Source organism: Lagenorhynchus albirostris, chromosome 16 (genome assembly GCF_949774975.1).
Source record: "Lagenorhynchus albirostris chromosome 16, mLagAlb1.1, whole genome shotgun sequence".
In the NCBI taxonomy this organism is placed as follows: Eukaryota; Metazoa; Chordata; class Mammalia; order Artiodactyla; family Delphinidae; genus Lagenorhynchus; species Lagenorhynchus albirostris.
In genome coordinates this window covers 59,174,482-59,197,632 of record NC_083110.1, presented here as the reverse complement: position 1 = coordinate 59,197,632, position 23,151 = coordinate 59,174,482, and the positions used below count along the sequence as shown (strand labels likewise).

Here is a 23,151-nt window from a genome sequence, read left to right as displayed (position 1 = left end):
AATGTGTGTCACGTTAGCTCCTGACAGAGTGCTCTTCTCAGCGTCTGACTGTAATCATCATCGTGTGATGCACGTACAGACACACCTCTGTTCCAGGTGCACAGGCAGCCATCCACGCGTGTGTGTGTGGACAGAACCTACCTCCCACTATGTGCTCTGCAGGCATGAGGACACGGTGTGTGCTGGACGGGAGCCTGGGAGCCCCGAGGGCTGGCTGACGCCTGAGTCCTCTTGGCCAGCTAGGCTGCCCCCACGGTGGTTCAGGCTCTAATTGCTCCTTGGTGGAGCAGCGGTGACCTTGGTCAGGGGCCCCAGTTGCAGCATTTGACGTCTGAGCTGCTGGCATCTGGGAGAGGCCTGTCAGCAGCTGTGGGTGGGTGCAGGCCCCGGGAGCCTCCCCCAGAGGCCCAACTGTGTGACTCACGCCAGGGCTCCCAGGAGGTCTGCGTGTAGCTAGGTAGGCACCTCTGCCCCTGTTCAGCCACGCCTGCCTGGGCGGTGACTGAGCCTGTCCACCTTTGCTTTGCAGAGGTGCCTACAGCCCAGCCGGTGGCAAGCTCTTCTCTGCAGGGCCTGGTGCAGGAGGGACCTGAGACTCGAAGCCACACAGCCCAGCTCTGCGTGTGTCAGGGCTGGAGTGGAAGTCCAGGCCAGTGTTCTCGGGCAAGGTCGGCAGGTCCACAAAGCCGTGAGGATGGTTGAGAGTCTCAGCCCCAAGTCTTGGGAGTGCAGCAGGAGAATAGGATCCTAAGTTGCTGCCCTGGGGTGCGATGGTCACAGTCAGCCAGTAATGTGGCCCACGCTCCATAGAAACTTGTGGTGTAACAGAGATTTTGAGGTGGGAAGGACTCAGAGACAGCCCTGGCACCTCCAAGGGGCACCCAGGTGGTGTGAGGCACAGACCATCGTGCCGCCCTGCCCATTGGGCACCTCGGCCACACTCTGGGCCTCTCAGCAAGTCCCTGCCCAGCTCACCCTGAGTGCCAGGCCTATGCAACAGAGGTAGGAGGAGGGCCAGCCCTGCCCTGCCCCTGGGAGATTCTCTGCACAGACAAGTCCAGATCCATCCCTCCATCACCGATCTCTGGCTCCTGGGGGGAGGGAGAGAGCAGAAAGTACATGGAAGGTTCCCAAAGGGTGAAGTTAGGAGGGAGGGGAAACGATGCCACCAGCAGAAAAGAGCCCTAAATCCTGGGATTATGAGGCCCTTGGAGCCAAGGAGAAAGGTCCTTGCAGGGCCCTGGTCTGGAGATGGCCATGGGAAGAGGTCAGGAGAGGGGACAGCAAGAGGTCAGCAGGCTGGTGGGCTTGCTTCACACGTGTGAGGACACAGACAAGCTTGGATGGGACTGATGGAGAAATGCCCTGCAAGCCCTCCTGGTACCCATGGAGGGACTTGCCTCCTTCACCTCTGCTGAGGATGACTTTGGAGCCCAGATTCCAGAAGTAGAGAGAGGGCTTAGGAGACAGTCAGCCCAGCCGTCCAGGAGATCACCAAGTCGCCTTCTTTCCTGGGAAGCCATGGGGTCACACAAGGAAAGGAAAGACTGTGCTCCCACTGAGACAGCAAGTAGGTTGTTTCAGAGGGTGGAGTTGGCGGTGGACACACCTTGGTGTAGAAAGAGAGGCTGAGAGGGGCTGGGCATGGGAGAGATCTTGGCAAATCCTCCACGAGACACATGCATCCAAGCTCCACTGTTTCTCCAGGCACATCCCTGTTCTGTCTGATGACGATAAGTCCCCGGCCCCAGCCTGGGCCCATCCTGGGGAAACCCTCTCCTGGGAAGAAGAGCTTCCCTTTGAGACTAGGCCTTCAGGGTACTTCCTTGGCCTACTGGGACTTGGCTTGGCTTTGGAGGCTGGAACTGGTCTTTCATCTCTACGGACACAGTTTGGGGAGGGTCTGGAGGGTGTGGTAACCAAAACCTTTGAGCTTTTGGCATTGGGACCTGGACCTGGGCAGGCATGTGAGAGCCTCAGCCTTCCAGACCCTCCCAAAAGTGACTCCAAGTTGGGAATTGTGGTACCTGCTCTTTGGGGCTCTTGGAGCTTATCCTGTGAGCGGGAGGTCGGGGAGGGACCGCTGACCCAGAGTGGCTCAGAGGGCTTCAGCCTTACGTGCCAAAATCTGTGGTGGCAGGTGCCCAGTGGGCTTGGGTTTTGTTCTCCAGACTTGACTCATGATGGTGGACCTTCGATCATGAACCTTGCTGATTGCTGGGTACGGGTGGCATTAGTGAGTGAGTGAAACCCGCTCTGGCTCAGGTGAACAGCCTAGGAAGGTCACTGGCTCACTGTAACCAGCAAGTCCAACAGGGCAGTCTAGCTTTAGCACACCTGCGCCCCAGGGTCAAGTGATGGTCAAGGCTGACTTTCTCCATCTCCTGACTTTGTTTTATTGACTTAACCCTCAGGACGTCTCTTCCCACACACCCCTGCGATTCCTGGTTAACGTGGGATTTAGGGTTCAGGTCACCAGAGCACCCATGTCAGTTCCTGGAAAAGCCCCTGAACCATTACAGTGTCCGGGGAAGTGGCAGACCAGTCAGAACGACTCCTGCGGCCTAGGAGGCAGGGCCGCAGGGCAGGAGCCTCTGCGAGGTCGGGAGCTCCGCCCCGTGACCTCCAGTCGGGCTCTGTGGAAGAACACTGGGCCCGGGGCCTCTTGGCACAGACTGTTGGGGTTCCTGAGAGCGTTCCCCCAGAGCCTGCGAGAAGGGGAGAAGGCATCCCAGGCAGAGACCCCTCTGGCTTCTTTGGAGTCTCTCAGCCACAGCCTCCTGAGTAGCTGTGCCGCTGTGGCCTGGGTGTCAGGGAGGATGGCGGTGCTGCCCCAGGCAGGTAGGCCCAGAGGGTGCACGCGGCCGTGGGTGTTGTGAAGGGGGCCCACACCCATCCCACTTGGGGGAAGGACAAGGGAATTGACCTGAATCTGGCAGAGGGAGGGAAAGAAGGCATCTATCCCAGGTTCCGGAGGGGCAGTGACCCAGCTAAGGGCTGGACCACAGAAGTCCAGACCGTTGTCTGAGACTTTAACTTTTTTTTTTTGAAGACTTTGGTTTTTTTAGAGCAGTTTAAGTTCCTAGGAGAATTGAGTGGAAGGTACCGAGGTGTCTCATACACACCTGCCCCCACACACGCACAGCCTGCCCCATCCTCAACCCCCTTGCACCAGAGCGGTGCACTTGTTACAACTGATGAACCTGCATTGACACATCCTAGTCACCCAGAGTCCCTAGTTTACAGTAGGGTTCGCTCTTGGTGCTAGACGTTCTGTGGGTGTGGACAAACGTATAAGGACATGTATCCAACGTTATGGTATCACACAGCTGTCATGGTGTTTCATAGGTTTTGCAGAGCTGCTCGCAGAGTGTTGTGGAACTTCCTGGAAAGGGTGGGGTGCAGTGGGCATTCAAGACTAGACCACAGGCTGTTTGCTCTCCCAGGCCTGTGACGTGGGGCATCAGAAGTTGAAGACCTAGGTGCTGACCCTGGGTGCGGAGGTCCTGTGCAGTGGTGGGACTTTTGTCCTCCGTCCCTCTCCACTGCTGTCACAGCAGCCCCCAGGCAGCCTCCACCACCTCCCAGGGCTAAGCCCAGCTGGGAGCGCCTGGAGGCCCCCTTGTGCCCCTCCTCGGGCAGCCACTCACTGCTGTGGCCACGTGGTGATGGGGCCTCAGTGCTGGCCAGGGAGGAACCCTGGGGTCTCCTGACAGGCTACAGTCCAGGTTTGGAAATGCTGAGCTCTGTCATGGACAGAAAAGAGAACTTGTGCCACCAGGTTTGGAGTACTTTGCTCAGCGTTTGTTTGAATGATGAATGAACGAGCCAGCAAAGGGGAAAGAAAATGATTGAGGCGTTATCACTTGGCCACAACCCTCAAGGGTCACTCAAGGGTGTGGTGCCCACTTACTGCGATTGAGTTGTCAACATACCGAAGGGCAGCTGTGAGTAGCACTGATGTGAAAATACCACTGACCGGAGGTGGGAAGCAGGAGCAGTGACCATTAGAATGTATCTGTGAGGCCTTTACCCCCCGGTGCCTTTAAAAGCAGAGAAAGTGGTCCAACTCCGGGTCACACCGGTGGTCCTAGTGGGCTTGAAGGACCCTACACCATCTCTGTGTTTGGTCAGAGCTCCCTTGACCTTTCCTGCAAGGTAACTTTCACGTGTTGGGCATATCATTGTGTCGATTTCATTTTCAGGTTTTTTTGTTATCAGATGTCTGTGTGAGTGGATGGTGGTCCATCAGGCCCTCTTCTCAGGGAGCGTGTTGGTTTCTTCTTTCTCAGCGAGGAGCCTGGGCTCCAGGAGGCTGGATGTGGGCAAGACGTCTGCCAGGCACCCAGGCGGTGTGGCTCTGCACCCTCCCCTCCACGCTGCTCCTTCCCTCCTCGTCCTGGCCCCGTCCACCTCTGCCATCTGCTGGGCTCTCATGGCTGCTCTCCCGTCCCCCCTGCAGGCTGGTGGTTCGTGAGCACCTCTGAGGAACAGGGCTGGGTCCCTGCCACCTACCTGGAGGCCCAGAATGGTACTCGGGACGACTCAGATATCAACACCTCCAAGACTGGGGAAGGTAAGCTCCTGTGGGTTCAAGGGGTCGGGGAGATGATGCAGCTTTCCCACCCTTCTCCCTAAAACCATCAGAAGCTCTAGAACGATATGGATCATGTTTCCCCCCCTGCTTCTCCCAGGATCCCGTGTCACTGAGGCCAACCCACAGGCTCACCTCCTGTGCCACGTCTGTCCTTACTGGTCCCACATGGGGCTAAAATTAGAGGGGAGATTCCCGTGGGGTGTGGATCTCAGGCTTTGGCAACTTTGGGGCAGAGATTGGGGAGAACGGCCTTAGGGCTGGTCCCTCTCCCCACCAGCAGGCCTGGGTTCCTCTGGGGGTCCCCACAGAGATCCACCTTTGCCCCCCTCACCCCACACTGTGCTCTCTGCGACAGGGACGACCCCAAAGGGACTTTGTGCACACGACTTCCTGCCGTGCACAGCCTGTTCAGAGGCCTCTCTTCCAGGAGCCTGTTATCCCGGTCAGGGGTGCAGACGTGGAGGGCAGGTCTGTGAATCATTTCTCAGTGTTGCAGGAACCCAGGGATGGCTCCAGCCCTGCACCGTCAGCCTCTCTCATTAGCTCTGACCTGGTGAGGTTTTTCTGGGGTTTTCTCCAGTGCATTTCAAGGAGCCTGCCCCTCCTCCCAACCCCAGCCAGCGCTGGCCTGCTCAGCCTATCCGTGGGCTTGGGTATTCCCCAGAGCGGGCTGCCAGAGCCCGGCGAGTCTGAGCCACCCTGTTCCCGGCTGCCTGCTCCTAGTCGCTTCCAAGCCTCCCTTATTCTGGCAGCGGGAACGCTTGCCCTAACGGTCAGTGGAGACCGTCCAAATGGGCACATCTGAGAGCCAGGGGGATGCGTGCCTACCACCCGGGGCTCAGGCCACCTCCAGGCCTGCCCCACCCCCCATTCCACACTGCCCAGGCCAGAATAAGCGGCCTGCCAAGCCCCAGCTCCGTCTTCATCCTTCCCGCAAATGTCGGTTACTCGGCAGGCAGTCGGAGCCCCGCCCTTCCTCCCATGTAAATGCTGTATTTCAGTCCCTTGACCAGCACTGCAGCCCCTGCAGTGCATGTCTGCCTTGTGACAGGTTTCCAGAGACCAGACCCCATTGAGAAGGGCTGGCATGTTCAGGCCAGGTACTCGGCCTTTCCTGGCTGCTCCCCGAGCCCAGGGGCTGAGCCTGTCCCCCATCTCATCTCTGGTTCCCTCGCACCTCTGCAGCGGTGCAGGGTCGTAGCTCCTGAGCTGGGTCCGGTCTGTTTTGTCTGCAGTCACCAGGCCTCACCTCCTATCCAGTTCCACCTTCTGGGGGGTATCCCAGGGCTTTTCAGAAATAACAATCCCTAGAGTGTACTGAGGTCTCACTCACTCCTAGGTGTCTGCCCTGGTACTTGAAATGCCCTCACCACCCTGGGGAGGCTCTGTCATCATCTCCATTTTCCAGATGCAGGAACTGAGGCTGCAAGTATTTAGATATGTGTTTGTCCTCATAAGGCTTGAGCCCTGGTCGGCCTCCTCCGCCAATGGTCTTCCCACCGTGCCGCATGCCTCTCCGTGAAGCATTTTCTTGTGAGCAGTTCTAGGAGGGTGTATGTGTGTCTGTGTGTGTGGAATTGGAGCCCCACCTGAAAAGGTGACGCCAAGAGAGTCAGAGTGGAGACGTCAGGTAGATGCTGGAGGACCAGGACACCAAGTGGGTAGGAAGGAGCCTGAGAGGTGCGTGGGCAGTGACGCCGCCAGGCTGGTTTGAAGAGAGCTTGGGTGCTTTGCACAGAACAAGCAGCAACAGGTTATAGAGAGTTTTGACCTCGATGGAGTGAGAACCAGGCAGCCAGTGGAGGCTCCGCCTTCAAGCGGGGCGGGGGCGGGTGTGTGTGTGCGCGTGCGCGTGTATGCTCCGGGTGAACCTCCTGATGATAGGTTCCTCTGCACACTTTGATAGGACCTGTGCCAGCACCCCTGGCAACATCTGGGCAGCTGTGAGTTCCATCGTCACATCGTGGGCATCTCCCCGCAGCTGTACAGAAGGGCTCAGGACTCAGTACCCCAGCCCAAGGCCCCACAGCTGTGGTGTGTCCGCCAGTCTCTGCACGGGCAGCCATGTGGCTAAGAGATCAGCCCACCCTGGTCCCGTCTCTGGCCATCTCTACCCCAGCCCTGTTGCCATCCCATTGTAGGTCCCCTGAGCTCTACAGGCAGAAATTGGAAGCCTTCGACCCATCAGAGCTTCCCTAACAGCTCATGCTCTATTGCTTCAGAAAGAAAAGAGGCTGTTTCGGTTTATTTCTGTCATCAGATGTTCTGGCATATGTCCATCTTTCTCCTGAAGCCAGGTGTGCTGTGGAGAATGCAGAAACGTTTCAGTAGGGGGCAGGAGGGCCGAGGTGGAGGCTGAGACCCTCTTGTCCACTGCTGATGAGGAGGGTCCAGGCCCGACGATGGCAGGGTGCTTCCGTGAGGCGCATCGCCTCAGAGGTGAGGAAGCAGAGGCCTGGAGGGGTGTCACCTCCACGGAGTCCCCAGAGCAGTTAGTGGCAGAGCCAAGCCCCAAACCTGGGTCTCTGCCTGTGCCCTGCGCCCTGCAGCCACCGGCAATGACCTGCCTTTCTCCCTGGGCTGGCATTGGCCCCAGGGTCCAGGCATTCTCCACTGTTGGTGCCTAAAGGGCGCAGGGTCCAGAGTCCGGGCTCCAGAGCCAGACTGCGTGGATTTGCGTGCCGCCTTGACGCTCAGGTGTGTGACTCAGAGGGTTCCTGAACACCCCTGTGCCTCTGGCCTCCCATTTCTAGAATGGGGAGAGTGCCAGCTACATGGGGCTTTTGTGAGGCTCCGGTGAGATGGTCTTGGTACCTGGTTTAAACCGGGTAAATGTCACTTACTGCTAGGGTGGCCCCAGGCTGGGCATCAGCTGAAGTGAAGCTCCTCTGCTCACAGAGAAACCAGGTGGACACACCCCCAGGAGGTCAGCTGTCCAGGTTCCTCCCAGTCTGACCTCACACAGGACCTCATCTCCATTCCACAGAGCCGGTCCAGTCCCTGTCTTATTTCACGCCAGGGCAGGTGGTGTCAACCCCAAAGACAGATGAGGAAACAGAGGTTTAGGGAGGGATGGCAGCCTGCCAGGGTGACACAGTAACCTGGCAGTGCAGCCTGGATTGAATCCATACCCCTAACCTTTTGTCCAGGCCTCCTGCTTACAAGAAGCAGGTCAAACAGGCTACTCTTCTCCCTCTGGAAAAATAAGTACTTCCCAGGAGGCCCTGGTGGGATGTGGCTCAGTTGTGTCAGGGCAGTTTGACTCTTAAGTGCTGGCCTCCCTCCCCCAGACCTGGGCAGCCTGGCGCCCTCCTTCTGCAGTGCCAGGAGGTGGGGGCCCCTGATGCACCTGGGCGTCCCATAGGAAGGCGGGGGGCACGTGGAGCTGGTCCATAGCAGTCAGAGGACCTGTGCAGATGAGAGGAGTGTGGAGCCGTGAAAAGCTGGGAGGCAGGGCCTCCGTTGTCAGAAACAGTGGGTAGCATGTGGGGAGGGAACAGACCAAGGCCTGGGGCATCCTACTGTGTGTGCTTCACCCAGCAACATTTCTGAAGGATCAGCCCCGTGCCAGGCTCCGTGCCAGGCCCTGAGGACGCAGAGATGCAGAGTCTTAGCCCTCAACAGACTTGATCCACTGGGGGTGACTGAAAAAGCAAAGACATAAACCAACCCAGGATGGTGAGAGTTATAAGCCCCCCAAGGAAGAGACCCCAAGTCTCTGCTGGGCACACTTATTCTTCCACCCGCAGTGCCTGGCTCGTGGTGGCAGGTTCACAAGCAGGACTTGCTGAGTGAGTGGGGGCAGGGGAACAGGTGGATGTGAGCCCTGGTGGAGAGTGGGGCACACCCTCCTGGGAACCATCACTGCCCAGCAATGGTGGGAGCCATGTCCTCCCCCTAGGGCCGCAACCAAGGGTCGTCCTTGCACTGGGCTGGAGCCAAGGCTCCTCCTCCCCTCTCAGCTGCTGGGATTCTAAATTCCTAGCCCCTCCCAGGCTCGGGGGCATAACCCATGCAATGTGGCTTTGGTTGAGTTATTCCCCACCTGCCAGCGCCGCCACTGGTCAGATCCGCGCCCCTCCAGCAGGCATGTACCGCCGGGGCTCAGTCCAGGCGGTGAAGACCTGGGGATGCGAACCTTCCCCCCCTCCATCCCTTCCCCACCCATCCCATCTCATCCTCATGTCCATTCTCTCCGCCGGTTCCCGTCGGCTGTGTGTTCCATCGCCATCTCCCACACCAGTGTCCAAGAGACGCAAGGCCCATCTGCGGCGCCTGGATCGCCGGTGGACCCTGGGCGGGATGGTCAACAGGCAGCACAGCCGAGGTGACGATGCGGGCCGGCTTCTCCTCACCCACAGCTGCTGCCTCTCTCTCTTTCACTAACACTTCTCCTCTTTCCCGGGCTCTGCCTCTCTCTGCCCTGTGGCCTCCTTACCCAGATTCACCAGACAGACTTTCCTCTCACCTACTCTAGCTGGCGGCGGGGTGGGGGGGTGGGGGGGGCGGGAGGGGGGCGCAGGGGCCGCTTGGGAATCGGGGTGACAATGGGGGCAGCTCTGTCTTTGGCCAGCGTCCTGGGGGCAGGGGTCATGGGACTTAGGACAGGATTATGGGGGCAGCTGGACTCTAAGAAAGGCCACGTTCACCCTGAAGCTTCAGATTGAGAGAACTGAGCGTGTTTGGGTCTCTGCCTGGGCCGTCCCCTCACCCCTGCCCTTCATTGCCTCCCTCCTCTGAGAAAGGGTTCCCTTGGCCAGAGAGCTATTCTAGCAATTACTTAGGGACAGAGTAGGAAGAAGGAGCAGCTCACAATCTCCTCATTCAGCCAGCTCCAGGGAAACTAGAGAAGGAGCAAAATCCAGACACAGCCAGGCCCCAGGGCACAGCCTCAACAAGTTCTGATGGTGGGGTCAGGTCCAGCTGGGGGCTCCAGCAGCCCCAGCACTAGCTGTTGGGATTTGAGCCTGATCAAGACTATTCCAGGGAAGCCCCTGGCCTGCCATGCACGCTGATTAGGAGCCAAGACGTGTGCCAGCCCAGGGCCTTTCCAACATCCCGGAGCTTGTGAGGCAGGGAACTTAGGGGCAGGCCTCTGAACAAACCCCTAAACACCTCCAGAGCCCCAAGGCCAGTGGGTGGCCCATCTCTCCTGCCTCAAGGACAGTGGAGGGTATGGGTTCCGGACGGTGACGGCACAGCCGGAAGGGTGTCATAGCATTGGCTTTTCCAGAATTAGCAGGGATGCCCCATGACTCGCACCCCCCAAAGCTTGTTCCTGAACGACTGTGAGACCCTGTTTTGGTATCTGCCCCGAGCCCCAGGCAGCAGCAAGCCTGGACTCAGGGCTGGCCACCGCCCGTGGCTGGCCCAGCATCAGGCTCAGCGCTGGCTGCGAGGGGCCCAGCTTGTCCCGAGGGTGGAGTGTGGGGTGGACCCTGGGTGCTGGCGCGGGACGGGGGGCCAAGTCGTGGAAGCAGAGAGAACAGGCTGAATGTGAAGCGAAGGCACCACAGAGGTAGGATGGGTGGGGCAGCATAGCTGGGGGCCAGGCGGGGAAGCGGCCCTGAGCCTTGGCAGCAAAGGAGAGTGGGACCCTGGCCTGGAAAAAGAGCAGGGTGGAAGGTTTGGCCTGTCCCCATCCCCTCCCACATCTGCTCCAAACACCATCACACACTGAACCCCAACACACCTCTGTCTCCACAACCACATGGCCTCTCGGACACTTCAGTCGGTGAAGCGTGACCGCCGGCACACAACCCCGAGAGCCACGGGCATGGCCACAGCACACTGGCCCCTCCAGGCCCTACACAGCGGCACGTCTGCGGTCCCGTGCACACAGCCACTCACAGTACACACTTCCGCACCCTCACGTAGACCATTCCACGTTTGCACTATTTACACAGTCACAGATGCATTATCCACACAACCACATCGTAGGTACACCTCGGCAGCCACCCCCCAAGTACACGTATAGCTTCGTATGCGGTCTCGTATACGTAACTCCTATACCACGTGTATATCGGCAACAGTATTTACGATTCTAAACATAACATGATGTAAGTAGACACAGATACCCAACTGAATGCATAATTCTATGGCCAGCCACACATATGTAAATATGTAAGCAAATGCGGGCCCACGACTTCTCTCTCTTGAATAAGAGACCTAAACAACATCCTTTCCCAGTCTTAGCCCTAAGTTAAATTAGGGCTAAGTTAAATCAGGCAGCCAAGAAAAACTTGCAGGAAGTTGGCTGGGAGAAACTTCGCTGCAAACAGCCGAGCTGACGAGGGGGGAACAGGCAGTGGGTCGTATATAACTAGACAAGAGAAAAGCAGTGCTTCCCCGGGGCCTCCACTCGCCCAGTCCCAGAGCCAACCAGGCCTCTGGAATCAAAAAGCCTCTTGCATCGGGGTTGGGTAAGTTGTAGGGACTGGGAGGGGAGCCAGGGAGACTGCTGACGGAGGGGAAAGTGTTTGGAAAGGGGAGGCGTCTGTGGTTTGGAAACTGCAGGGCTCTCCAGCCCCTGCTTCCAAAACCAGAACAGGCCCGGCCACCTACCCACCCCGTGGGCGGCCTGGCCAGCCCTCCCTGGGGTGAGGTGGCAACCATCCTCCAAGGGTATATCGGAGTGACCATGGCATCAGCGCCTCCCAGAAGCCCAGAGGTGCCCCCCAGAGCTCCTGGGCCTCTTCCCTCAACTTGATACCTAAGGGGCATCTCTTCTAGAGACCCCAAGCAACACAAATGACTCAGCTCCCTCCCCCCCGCCAAGGTCATTTCTTTCAGTCTGGGCATCCTCCTGTCTGGCCCCCTAAGGTGGGGTTTGTGGCCCCTGTTCAGTGGAGGGACTGCCTCTGCTTTCCCCCAGGGAAACCTGTGAGGAGGGAGCTGAGACCCACAGGGCACGCGGCCACACAGAGGTAACCCACACCTTCCTCACCCAAGCCAAACGTGGCGGAAAACCGAGCCCCCAAACAGGCCAATTGGAGGAGTTGCCCTGCCTGGGACCAGGGCTCTGAATTCTCACCTCCCAGAAGCTACAGTGCCAGGGTAGGACGAGCCTCCAAGCCAGCCAGCTCTCTTCCTGGGAACGTAAACTCCCAGACATCTGTGTTCCCATCAGCCCCAGGGCCACCACGAAGAGGGCTTCGTGCAGGAGCAGCTCAGCCTTCCTGAGTAAGACGGACGCCCCTGGTCCTGCCCACCAGGAGGGGCAGGGGAAGGCAGGATGCTTACATGGCCCTCGGGGCTCTGTCCTCAGCACACACACTGGGGACTGGGGAGGCTGGTGCTGGGGCCTGGCCCCCATGAAGCAGTCTAGGCCCTGTCCTCTGCCGTGGGGCAGAGAAGGGCTCCTCTGATCTGCCCGAGAGATAGGCTGTAATTTTTCTCTGCAAAAGTGACTTTGCCCAGGGAAACTTTAATGATGGCTTCCTGCACGAACCACAGGCTTTTAAAAATAGCCCAACTGAGCAAAGGCAAAATGTGGAGCCCAGGCCTCGGCTCGCCCGAGCCTCAGAACCCTGGGGCCCTGGGGCCCGGCGCTGCTGCTCCGGCCACCGCCCGGGCCAGGATTTACGGTGTCCCACTGGAAAATGGAGCGAGACCAGGAATAGGCGGGAGCGCAGGGGGCTGGACTATAAAACACGGACCTTCTCAAAGGCCCGAGTCAGAATCTGGCAGGGCCGGGTTCTCAGGCGGTCTTGGCGGCTCGCCCCAGCATGGCTGGGTTGGAATCTGAAAGCTTCCAGGAGCCAGTTGACGCCGAGAAAGGCTTGCATTTGAGAAGAGCGTGCTGAGCTGTGGAGGCTCCCGTGGGGCGTCACCTACCTTCTGCCCTTTGGCAGCCTTGCAGATTCGGCCAGTGGCCTGCCAGTTCTGTCCTTGCGGCCTGGCAGGGCAGCTGCCTCCACCCCAGAGGGAGCTGCTATCTCCGCCCGGCACAGGGCCGCAGACGGGCCCCGATAATCTAGGGAAGAATGAACAGATGGCCCTCCTGAGCAGGGCTTAGGGTGGCAGCTGCCCTCTCCCCCACTACTGCCAGAGGCTCGGGCAGGCTGCCGGGCAGGGCCCAGCTGAGGGGGTGGGGAGCGCCCGTCTCAGAGCCAGCTGTTCTGTGCCAGCAGCCTGCTCTTTTGAGCTCAGAGAGTCTCCCCCTCGGTGCCCCGGCTCAACGCACCTTTGTCCTCATCAATGTACTCCATAGTCCCTTTGCAGCGCCTGCTGTGTGCCAGGCACTGTCTCAGCCCCCAGGGAGAATCCAGGTCGGAGAGGACAGCACAGGTTCAGGGTGACCCTCCCAGAGGGTGTGCCAATCTCTGCCGCTATCCTCCGCTGAGGGGATGGATGGGGCTGGGTGTTCCTCCCCAAGCCACTCCTCTGGGGAGACTCTCCTCCCAGGAGGCAGGGTGTCTGTGGCCGGCCAGCTGTGGGTCTGCCGGTCCCCAGCAGACAGGAGGCCTGAGCAGGGACTCCCGTGGAGGCACAGGGTCCCTGCCAGGAGAGAGGCCCAAAGAATCCAGGAAGACACAAACTTCCCAGCCTCCCCACACTTGCCCCCCCACGCTCCTGTTCAGCTCCCCACGGTGCCTCTCTCCCAGTGCCTGGGGAGCCCAGAAGAGGGCGTGCAATCCTACTGTGAGACCAGAGCAGGCAGCTCCCAGAGGGGCTCCACCGAGCTGTGTGGTCAACTCAGTCCCCCCCAGGGCTCCCGCCTGATTGTGCCGCACTGTTTTGCCCCTGCTCATTTGGCCCCTGGACCCTTAACAGGGCACATAACCATGCCCATAGCATCCTCTCGGGGAAGTTATGTGATCAGGCGAGCAGATGAGTGGTCAGGGGAGGCTGAGGTGTCCCTGGAGCTGTCAGAAGGTTGGGCAGAGGAGGTGTTTAAGGGTTTGAGGTGGGAGACAGGCTGAGAGAGCAGGTCTGGGGCATAGATGGACGCATGGCATGTTCAGGAAGGAGAGGGCTTGCCTTGAGGCCTCCAGGCATTGAGGGGACACCTGGGTTTGTTCTCAGACTCCCTGACTCGGGCCCCAGGAGGGCCAGGTTCCTCATGGCCCTGCCCTCAGCCCAGGGAGTTTCTGGGACCCTGAGGACTCCAGGCCCCGGCAGCCTGTCTGCAGTTATGGGACTGGGAGGCTGGGAGAGCCGGCTCTACGCTGCCTGGGGCTTGCAAGGCCACCTGGGGCCCTGGCCAGCTTTGGCACGTGCAGGGCACAGCTGTGAGGCCTGCTCCCTTCTCTTCCCTTTCCTGGAAAAGCCAGAGGTTGATGCAGTACACCTTGGCCACCAACTAAGTGAGGCCAGGCCAGGGGGAGAAGGAGGCTGGACAAAGGACCTGTACCCCGTCCTCAAATAGTTGTGCTTTCTCGCCTCACCCACCACCCACAGAGGAGAAGTATGTCACTGTGCAGCCTTACACCAGCCAGAGCAAGGACGAGATTGGCTTTGAGAAGGGCGTCACCGTGGAGGTGATCCGGAAGAATCTGGAGGGCTGGTGGTACATCAGGTAAGAGCCCCAGCAGAGGAGCAAGGTGCCTCTCTGCCCCCCTGGCCCCCAGGCTGGCCCTGGGCAGCAGAGTGGCTGAGGGCACCAGCTGGCAGGTCAATCCTGACAGCAGCTTTGCACCCACGGCCTGGCTTGACGGCTTCAGTACCGCGAGGCTGAGTGGCCGTGACAGAGAGCGCTCATCTTGCACACACCCTCCCGGGACACATAGAGCGGAGCCTGAGCCACAGCCAGCGGCGCACGGGGGCCCTGGCTCGGCCTGCAGGCAGTGGTGCAGTCCCTTCCCGTGCGGCCGCCAAGAGGGTCCAGCACATCTGAATTTGGGTTTCCGTGTCCGACCGTGGCTGCTTGGTGTGCTCTGCAGCTCAGGCCGCCTGCAGTGCCGGCGTCCACGGGCCTTGCCGAGGTCCCAGCAGGCGGCCCCTGCTGCCCACAGATGCAGGCTCGGGCCCGGGCTGTTCCGCTCCGCAGGGCTGGCTTCCGTGGTTGAGAGAGCTGGGGCGGAAGTGTGGCCTGAGCACAGGCCTAGTTCAGAGGCCTCTTGCTCTGCCCTTCACTCTCCTTGGGCCTAATCACACTTCCCAGCTGAGAAACCCATCCGGGGGTGTGAGTAGGGGAGTGGACAGCTTCCTGACACTCCTGGAAGCAAACTAAACCCTGTGGGTTTCACTCACCTCTCCCCTACCAGGTCCTGCCCCCCAGGCCCCTCTGCCCTGGGGCTCCCAGGCCGGCTAGCACCCCCCGCAAGGAGGGGCTTGTTTCCAGGAAGTGTTCTGGGTCCTTTAGAAGCAGCTCCGCTGTGATGACTTTACCCAGTTTCTCTTCTCTGCCTGTAAGCCGGATGACAGAGAGTCCCTGTCATGGGCTCTGGGGACCGCCTCCCCAGCCCACCACACCTGGGAACCCCAGACCCACTGTGGCTAGGATGCGTGTTCTGAGCTGTCCCCCACCGAGGGCACAGATGGCCGAGGCGGCGGGGGCACTCACAAGACAGTTGCTCAGAACACAGCATGCCGCAAGGTGTTCAGATTGGTCTGTGCTGACGGGTAGGATGAAGGTCGTTGGCCACATGGCACTGAACCTTAGAGTGACCTGCCAGGACATAGCGCCCCTGCCCCCGGCCCTGTGCACACCAGTCAGCGGGCTGAGGTGTCCCTTTCTGTCCCGTTAGGTGGGACAGGACTGTGTGTGCCTGGGCGTGTTTGCCCAAATCCACTACCCCTAGGCTTTGATGTTCTCTAAACAATGGAAACTAGAGCCAAGCCCACAATCCAGCCACCACGAGTCTGCGTGGGAAGGCCAGTGAACACTCTGGCAGGCTGCTAACCTAAACCACTCACCCAGAGGTTTTCTACAAGGCTGCTGGGTGTTTTAGTTTTCTAAAATAACCAATAAAATCACTCTGAGTTGGTTCCATCTAGTCAGCTCTTGTCCCCACGGCCTGGCCATTCAGCCAGTGGGAGCTGCAACCGAGAAAACCCTGCTGAAAAGGTTCCACCTTAAGAAGGCTGCCAGACACCCCCTTAAATATGCCTTTTCCCAGCATCCCAGGCTCTGTGTTGATCCTTACTTCCTGTCTTTCTTCTCCACCCACACCCACCCCACCCCCCGCCAAACACACACACACGCACGCGTGCGCGCCCTCCCTCTCTCCCCATCCTCCTTTTCCAGTTTGCTTCCCTCTGGAGTCATTCCGTGCTCCAGAGCTGGAAAGCAGATGTGAGCAGAGTTGGACCCAAACACACACAGCCTCTCCTGATTCACTTGCATCTCCCTGCCTGGAATCTAATTTTATCCATGTAACACGGAAGGAGCACATCAGGGTTTAGAATGGGAGCCCTCAGGACAGTGCACAGTCCTGACCATCACTCCCAGGAGACCTCGCGCCCCATCTCCGCACAGGTGCCCCCAGTGGCTGGCAGGTTCCTCATCTTTCTTACAAGATGAAGGGCACCAAGTTCTGGGCCAGATGCTGCCAAAAGCTAGCCGTGTGACCCTCTGCTACTTGCTTTGCTTTTCTGAGCCTTGGTTGTTGGTGTATGTAAGATTAGGTATCTTTACTAGTTGCTTCCATCCAGCCCTGAAATTCTGTGCTTCTGTCTGCCAGCTCCCTGACTTCCATCCGTTTGTTCACTGATGTCTGCCTTCCAAGCCCCAAAACGGGGATAGACGGCTGAGCTTGGGTCAGCCTGCCTGCACAGTCATGTGACGTGAACATAGGAAGCCACCTCCTACCTGAACTTTCCAGCAAAGCTCAAACACATTAGAAGCTTGAACTTTCACATTTCCTTTCCTCCTACCTAATGAGCCCCCAAGAACAAGGTCAGATCAGGGAGGCAGGGGGGCCGGGGATTATCAGACATCTGGCATGGAGGAGCCATTCCAGGGAGCCAGATGTGTCCCAGGGAGCAGGCGGGGACATTGCACCCCAGACTGCAGGGCATTGGCCAGGAATTGCTGGACCAGGAAGTAAGTTCTCAGTGGGTTTGGGTAGGAGCTCAACACCATGAGGGAAAAAGGGAAAAACTTGTTTGCAGAAGTCAGCAAATCCCCTGAAATTAAGTCGGCCCCGTCATTTGCCTTTTGCTCTGTTTATGGGTTTGGGGTTTTGTTTCGTTTTGTTTTCGTTCTGCCACACCAAAGGCTTTAATGTTACCCAGTCACGTGCTTTATTTAGTCGTTTCATTTATGGTTTCTGCCTTTGGAGTTCCACTTAGAAAGATTTTCTCAGCCCCCAAGATTAAGCAAATATTCACGACTTGCGTTTTTAAGTTTGCTATACGGTTGTAAGGCCAGAGTCTCACTTGTTTTTCCTAACTGGATCATCAGTCATCCCCAGATCACTCACTGAATAAGCCATCCTGACCCCACTGCTTTGAAACGTCACCTTTAGCGTTGGTCTGTCTGTGGACTTGTTCTGTGAACTTGATCCGTCTGCTCCTCCTGCAGTGGTGCCGACACTTCTCCCACTTGGCCACTCACTCTTTATACACGTCTTCCTAGTTGGTCTCAATATGTCTATCCTTCTGGATAAATGTTTACAGCTACTCTATCCCAGCATTTTGCAGAAGAGAAAATATTGAGCTCCAGGGTAGGGACTTGTCCGAAGTACCATAGGCCAGAACTCGGGTTTCCTAACTCTCACCTATGCTGCCTCTTCACCTCTCTGATCATACTTCCCTTTCTGACTGGGCATTTAACTCTATACACCTTCTCATTTCTTATCTCTAGAATTGCCCTCTGCTGTGGTGAGCTTGTAGGCCATTGCAAAGTCTACCTTTTAGGCAACCCCAAATCTGAGGAATCTTCTCATCTCAATGTCCCATGTCTGCCCGACGTTGCAAACAATGAGAGCCCGCACCAAGAGGGATCAGGCAAAGAACTAGGAGACAGAGAGGAAGCAGTGGTGTTCCCGATGTCTTTCCACTGGCCCTCGTTCCGGTTCCCTCCAGAGTAGTGGCTTTGCCAAGTGTCTTACAGAGCGCAGCAGAGAAAGCTCAGCTGGGCAAGGCCCGATGGAGACTGGGGCCTGGACAGGGTGCTCTCATGATGCCATGTCCCACTCCTCCCTGCAGATACCTGGGCAAAGAGGGCTGGGCACCAGCATCCTACCTGAAGAAAGCCAAGGATGACCTGCCAGCACGGAAGAAGAATCTGGCAGGCCCAGTGGAGATCATCGGGAACATCATGGAGATCAGCAACCTGCTGAACAAAAAGGCGTCCGGGGACAAGGAGACCACCCCAGCTGAAGGCGAGGCCCCAGAGGCCCCCATCACCAAGAAGGAGATCAGCCTGCCCATCCTCTGCAATGCTTCCAACGGCAGCGCCCTGGGTGTCCCCGAGAGGACCGTCTCCAAGCTGGCCCAGGGCTCCCCAGCCGTGGCCAGGATTGCCCCTCAGAGGGCCCAGATCAGTAAGAACCTCGCTGATCCCCGGGTCCTTGCCGCACAGCTCTTTAGAGAAGGGGCGTGAGGTGCAAGGAAAGCCTAAGGGGGGGGCGGGGTGTGTGCAGGATCCCCACATTATTCTGTTCCTGAGATGTAGGCTGACCCCTGACCCCAGGCTCGCTTTGCCAGCTTGTCTTATGCTAATCACAAGCATGGACAAGGCAGTTCCTTCCACTCCTCCGAGATAAATTGCATGCATACGCAAGCTGGTAGCATCACGAACGGTCACTCTGCAGATAGGTCACCTGGGCTGTGAGATGGGTGCTCACATCTCATAGAGTGCAAGGCTGCTCTATGAGTGACAGCCTGTAGATCATCTTGCTGAGCCTTACCCCTTCCTCCCTGTCGTCTTCCTCCAGTTACCGGAAATCTAAGACACTCGGAAGGGTGACTGTCCCTCCCTCCACAAGCACTTTTAAGCAGCATCCTTCCGGAATCTCCTCCTTTCGTACAGGAGAAACCCAGCTGCCGGCCCCTCCAGATCTCTAGCATCTCTGGGGCAAGGATGCCTGCGGATTGAGGGTTAAACTGTTCTGTATTATGAGACCAGCTTCTGTTTATGTCCAGCCATTCTTAAAATCTGGAGGAAAGCTGTTTTTTAGTTTGGTTCTGAGCTTACATTAGCTTTATGCCTGAAACCTTCTGAGCAGCCAGTCGGGAGCTGTTTTGGGGGTACTTCCTCTTGCCTAGCACTGTGCTAGCTTCCAAGGATTTGGTAGTGAGCAAAAAACAGACATGGTCTCTTCTCCTAAATTTGGAAATCTGATAAAGCTATCTACCCTTTCCCCTGAAAAAAGCCCCTCTGTCTGTACATTTTGAAATTGTGCACATCATTTTAGGGGGTTCACGGATCCCCTTGAAACACAGCTAAGGAAGCTTAAAGATCTCTCACTTCCACTGAAGAAGCCCAGCTCTCGTGCCTGTGGTGACCGGGAGCATGGGTTCCTCATAAATGTGGGAAAAGAGCGGGAACTTCCCAGCATCAGGAGATCACACCCAGGGAAGGGAGGGAAGGCACTGTGTCTGGCTGCGATTTCTGAAGCCCTGTTTCTTCTTCTAGGCTCCCCGAACCTCAGGACAAGGCCTCCACCTCGCAGAGAGTCCAGCTTGGTATGTGTGCTCAGTTTCTTCTCTCTTTCTCATTCCCTTTTCCTGGGTGCCCCGTAGCAGCTCCCAGTAATTGGCTGTCTCAGTGCAGAGTCTGTTGGTCCAGGGCTTCCCCAGGGCCATGCTGGAGCTTCCAGCTTTGTGGGGCTGGAGGCAGGGAGGGAAGCCTGGGGAACCCAGCCTTCCTGGGGCCTAGCTGGACAGTTTTTAATCGAAAACACACTGCACTCTAAAGCTAAATAAATCCATCCCAGCCACGGCACTGGCAGACATAAACATTTAGACTGGCTGGCGAGAGTGTCCAGCCGGGGCATTGCCAGGGGCGGGAAATAGGGCTGCTGTCCATGTGAGCCTGGAAGACTTTCAGCTTTGCCTTCCTTGCCCGGGAGTGCCCAGTGGATGCCAGAACCTGGGAGGGCGCAGGGCAGACCAGTGAGCATCTTCTCCGGGGAGGAGGGTGGTAAATGGCAGGGACTTGTTTATGCTGAAGCTCAAAGAGGCTCAGTGCTGCTGGGGTCTGTGGCGCCTGTAGGTGAGGTTTCCTGGCATCCAGACCGCCACGGAGGTGGATGTGCACTCAGGGTGCTGGGGCTTTGGGTGAGAGGTGGCAGACCGAGAGCCCTAGAACCAAGAACTGTCATCTGGGGCAGTGGGATGCAGTGCAAAGAATGGGGCTACAGGCCTGCCAGGCATGGATTCATACTCCGTTTCTGACACTGAGAAACAGCAAGCCCCTGGCCAGGTTGCTTACCCTCCAGAGGCCTCAGTTTCCTTATTTATAAGAGGGGGACAGTGCCAGCCATCTCCTAGGGCTGTTGTAAGGATGGGATGAGATGGTGTATGCAGAGGGCTGGCCATCGACTTTCCACTTCCTCTGTCAGCTCTCTGTGCACTACGTGTGGACAAGGATTCTGCAGTCACGTCTGGGCTTAGCCGCAAGATTTACTGTGGTCAGTGACATCCGCCCCAGGGGGGTGGACAGCGGCCGTCACTGGAAGAGTTGGCCTTCCCTAAACAGGATTTTTGAAGATTTGGCCCCTGGAGATGGGACCGTCCTGGCCCTGGCCATCAGCCCCACTGGAGTTTTCTATCTTGTTTCTCCTCCCATTTTACACAACTGAACGAGTTCTCCCCTCCCCTCATCTCTCTCAGCCCCAGCTAATTATTTTCAGGCAGACTTGATTTTGGCAAGAATGGGGTAATTCTTTCCACACCTGCCAAAAGCAGGGCTTGCTAGGGCAGAGCTGCTCTTTCCGGCTAGGTCCGTCCGACTCCCACCTGGCCGCGGGGGTCCAGGCAGGGCCGGGACCTGGGCCACCTCTGTGCGCATGCACGGCTGCAGAGCCAGCCACCAGGGCAGGGAAAGTTGACCTGGTCCCTCAAAACCAGCCTCCCCCGCACCCTTCACTCACTCTGACCTGAGGCAGCTCAGCTGTGACTGGCAGGATTAGAACATGCTGAGCCTTGAAGGACGAGGCAGGGTAAGAGGAATAGGATGGCGTTTCAGGAAGAGCGTTCGGCTTCAGCTTATGTTTATAGAGCTTTTCCTGTGCCGCTGGCTGGACCAGAAGTTATGTTCATTATCTCATGGCCCTGTTATTAGTTCCATTTTACAGATGAGGAAACTGAGGCTCAGAGAGAGCAAGGGCCTTGCCCAGGGCCACGCAACTGGTGAATTGCTGAGCTGGGACTGGAGCCCACATGCGTCCACCTGCAGGCAGAGACCTTTTGAGGTCTTCCTGCTACGCTGTAGCTGCTTCCCCCCCCCCTCTAGCCTCCCAAACACGTGTACCTTTTTTATAAGATTGTTTTATTTTAACTCCTTTGTTTGATACCAGGCCATATTGGGAGTGATGGGGAGGCGCCAAGGCCATGTTGGCTGGAGTAGAGACTGGCTGAAGCTGGAATGTCCTCTCCACGAGGGCAAGGGGGTTGTCCTGTCCCTTTGGTTCACTCTTGCATGCCTGGTGCCTTGGATCAGAGTCTGGCACCCAGTAGACACACAACAAACATTTGTCAAGTGAATGAATGAGGCTCCCAGCTCATGGGCTGTGGCTGTATTCTACATTTGCTTGCATGTCAGGCTTAGCTATCGACACGCCAGCATCTAGGAAGCATTTAGGCTGCCCAGCGCGTTCTACCCAACCCCAGAGCAAAGGATCCTGAGTGTATTCCGTGCTTGCCTAACCATTTGGCATCATCACGATGACAGACCAAGGCGTTTTCTGACCAACCCCACACCCCCTTACACCCACCCCACCTCTGCAGTCAGGTGTCACCCCGGTGGCCCTTCACCTGAGACTCAAGGACATGGCTCTCCTCTCCCAGGGGGCAGTGTGCACGGGCTTTGTTACAACAGTTTCTCCGCTTTTTGACTTTTGTTTTGGGACCTAGCTGTTGAGGCTTCTGAAAACTGGATTCCAAAGATGTAAGGGTGGAAATTTACTTAGATGATCATTTGCATAGCTCAGACAAGTCTCAAGCGAATCCTAGGTGTTCTTAGCCTGATCAGGAGAGTGGTCTCTTGGTGAGCCACCCTGAGACTCAGGTGATTGATACATCCTCAGGTCAGCTGCTCTCCACCTGGTGTAGCCGCCACACTCACCTCAGTTACGGTTCTGATCAGGTGAGTCTCGCTGACTTGAGTCCTTCTCTGCCTCAGGGGTTCCAGCTGCCTAAGCCGCCAGAGCCCCCTTCTGTTGAGGTGGAGTACTACACCATTGCTGAATTCCAGTCGTGCATTTCTGATGGGATCAGTTTTCGAGGCGGACAGAAGGCAGAGGTGAGCCTTGGGCCATGGGGCTGAGGGTTATAATTCATGATGGTCAGATACCCCCCGTGTTTCCCATTTATGTCTTGCTGGCGACATTCCTGAGGGGCGAGCAGGAAAAGGTGCAGAAACAGAACCCACAGGGATTAGAATTTGCCTAAAGCCAGTAAGTGCCACAGCCAGGACTAGAACCCACGGCTCCTGTCTCCACCCAGCTGCCGTCACAGCAGCGTTTCCCAAAGCATATTATAGGAGCTCGTGATGGGGACACTTTGAAACAAAGGGCCTCTGGGGTTGAGTTTGGAGGACAGTGAGTTAAGCAAAACCCAACCAGCTTTGTTGTTTTAATTGCAGAACTTCTCAGAGCCTAGATATGGGGGTGTCACTGTGTTTCTCTAAGAGGGGACTGGAATAGGCAGTATCACCTAGATTCCTCTCCCAGGAGCTCCTGGGGGCCAGGGTTCCACAAGACCCATATTAGGAAGTGCTGCTGTTGGGAGAATGTTGTCCAGGCAGCCGGAGTAAGGCACCGAGGACCCGCTCTGGCCACGTCCACACCACAGGCACCTCTGACATTCGATGCAGTCCCTTCTCCCCCAGGTTCTGATGATTTCTCTCTGCAAGTGGGTAGCAGACCCTCTCCTGCTCCCTCCCAGCCGGTCTCCTAGCATTTATGAAACCCCACTTTGTGGCCAGCGCTGAACGTGGCACTCCAGGGGCCAGAGAAGATCTGTGACTCAGATCTTTCTCTTGAGTGGCTCTGTGTAGTAATGGAGTTAAGTCCAATTAATACCTGTAAAACCATCAGAAGAGTAACTGGGCAGTTTCTGCCCATTGAAGAGGTGATATCCCCAATGTGAATGTTTTAAACCACATGCCTGGAACTTAGAACTAAATTTCTAAGAGAAATCATTCTCCCAGTGGTGCTTATGCTTCCAGAAGAGCCTATGAAGCTCATAATGTAAGAGAACTGACATACCTAGGATCTACCCACGTATGCATTTTGAGTATGGAGTGGGCAGAGTGAAGGACGGAATATGGCACCCAATGCAGGGCGGGGGCTGCAGAGGGCTGGCCTCAGGCAGACCTTGCCTTTGGTGGTCTCTATCCTCCCTTCCTTCCTTGCCCCTCTTCCCCCAGTGCCGGTGCTTTCAAGCTTCCCTTCCCCTCCCTGGGACCTCCTCCTCCAGCAGTGTTCCACAATTCAAAA

The 23,151-nt window shown here is 57.3% G+C and overlaps 1 protein-coding gene across 7 annotated transcripts in view; it reads left to right on the top strand.

The window, feature by feature from the left end:
• Positions 1-23,151, top strand: part of SH3PXD2A (SH3 and PX domains 2A) — a 248,697-nt gene that overhangs the window by 205,707 nt on the left and 19,839 nt on the right. For 5 of the 7 annotated variants that reach the window (XM_060125289.1, XM_060125290.1, XM_060125292.1 and 2 more), the window contains 6 exons: positions 4,463-4,576; positions 8,841-8,924; positions 14,000-14,117; positions 17,693-18,030; positions 19,125-19,174; positions 21,834-21,953. In XM_060125289.1, coding sequence (XP_059981272.1) covers positions 4,463-4,576; positions 8,841-8,924; positions 14,000-14,117; positions 17,693-18,030; positions 19,125-19,174; positions 21,834-21,953 — 824 coding nt within the window. The remainder of the gene's footprint in view (positions 1-4,462; positions 4,577-8,840; positions 8,925-13,999; positions 14,118-17,692; positions 18,031-19,124; positions 19,175-21,833; positions 21,954-23,151) is intronic. The other 2 variants (XM_060125291.1, XM_060125295.1) reach the window with 1 other exon arrangement.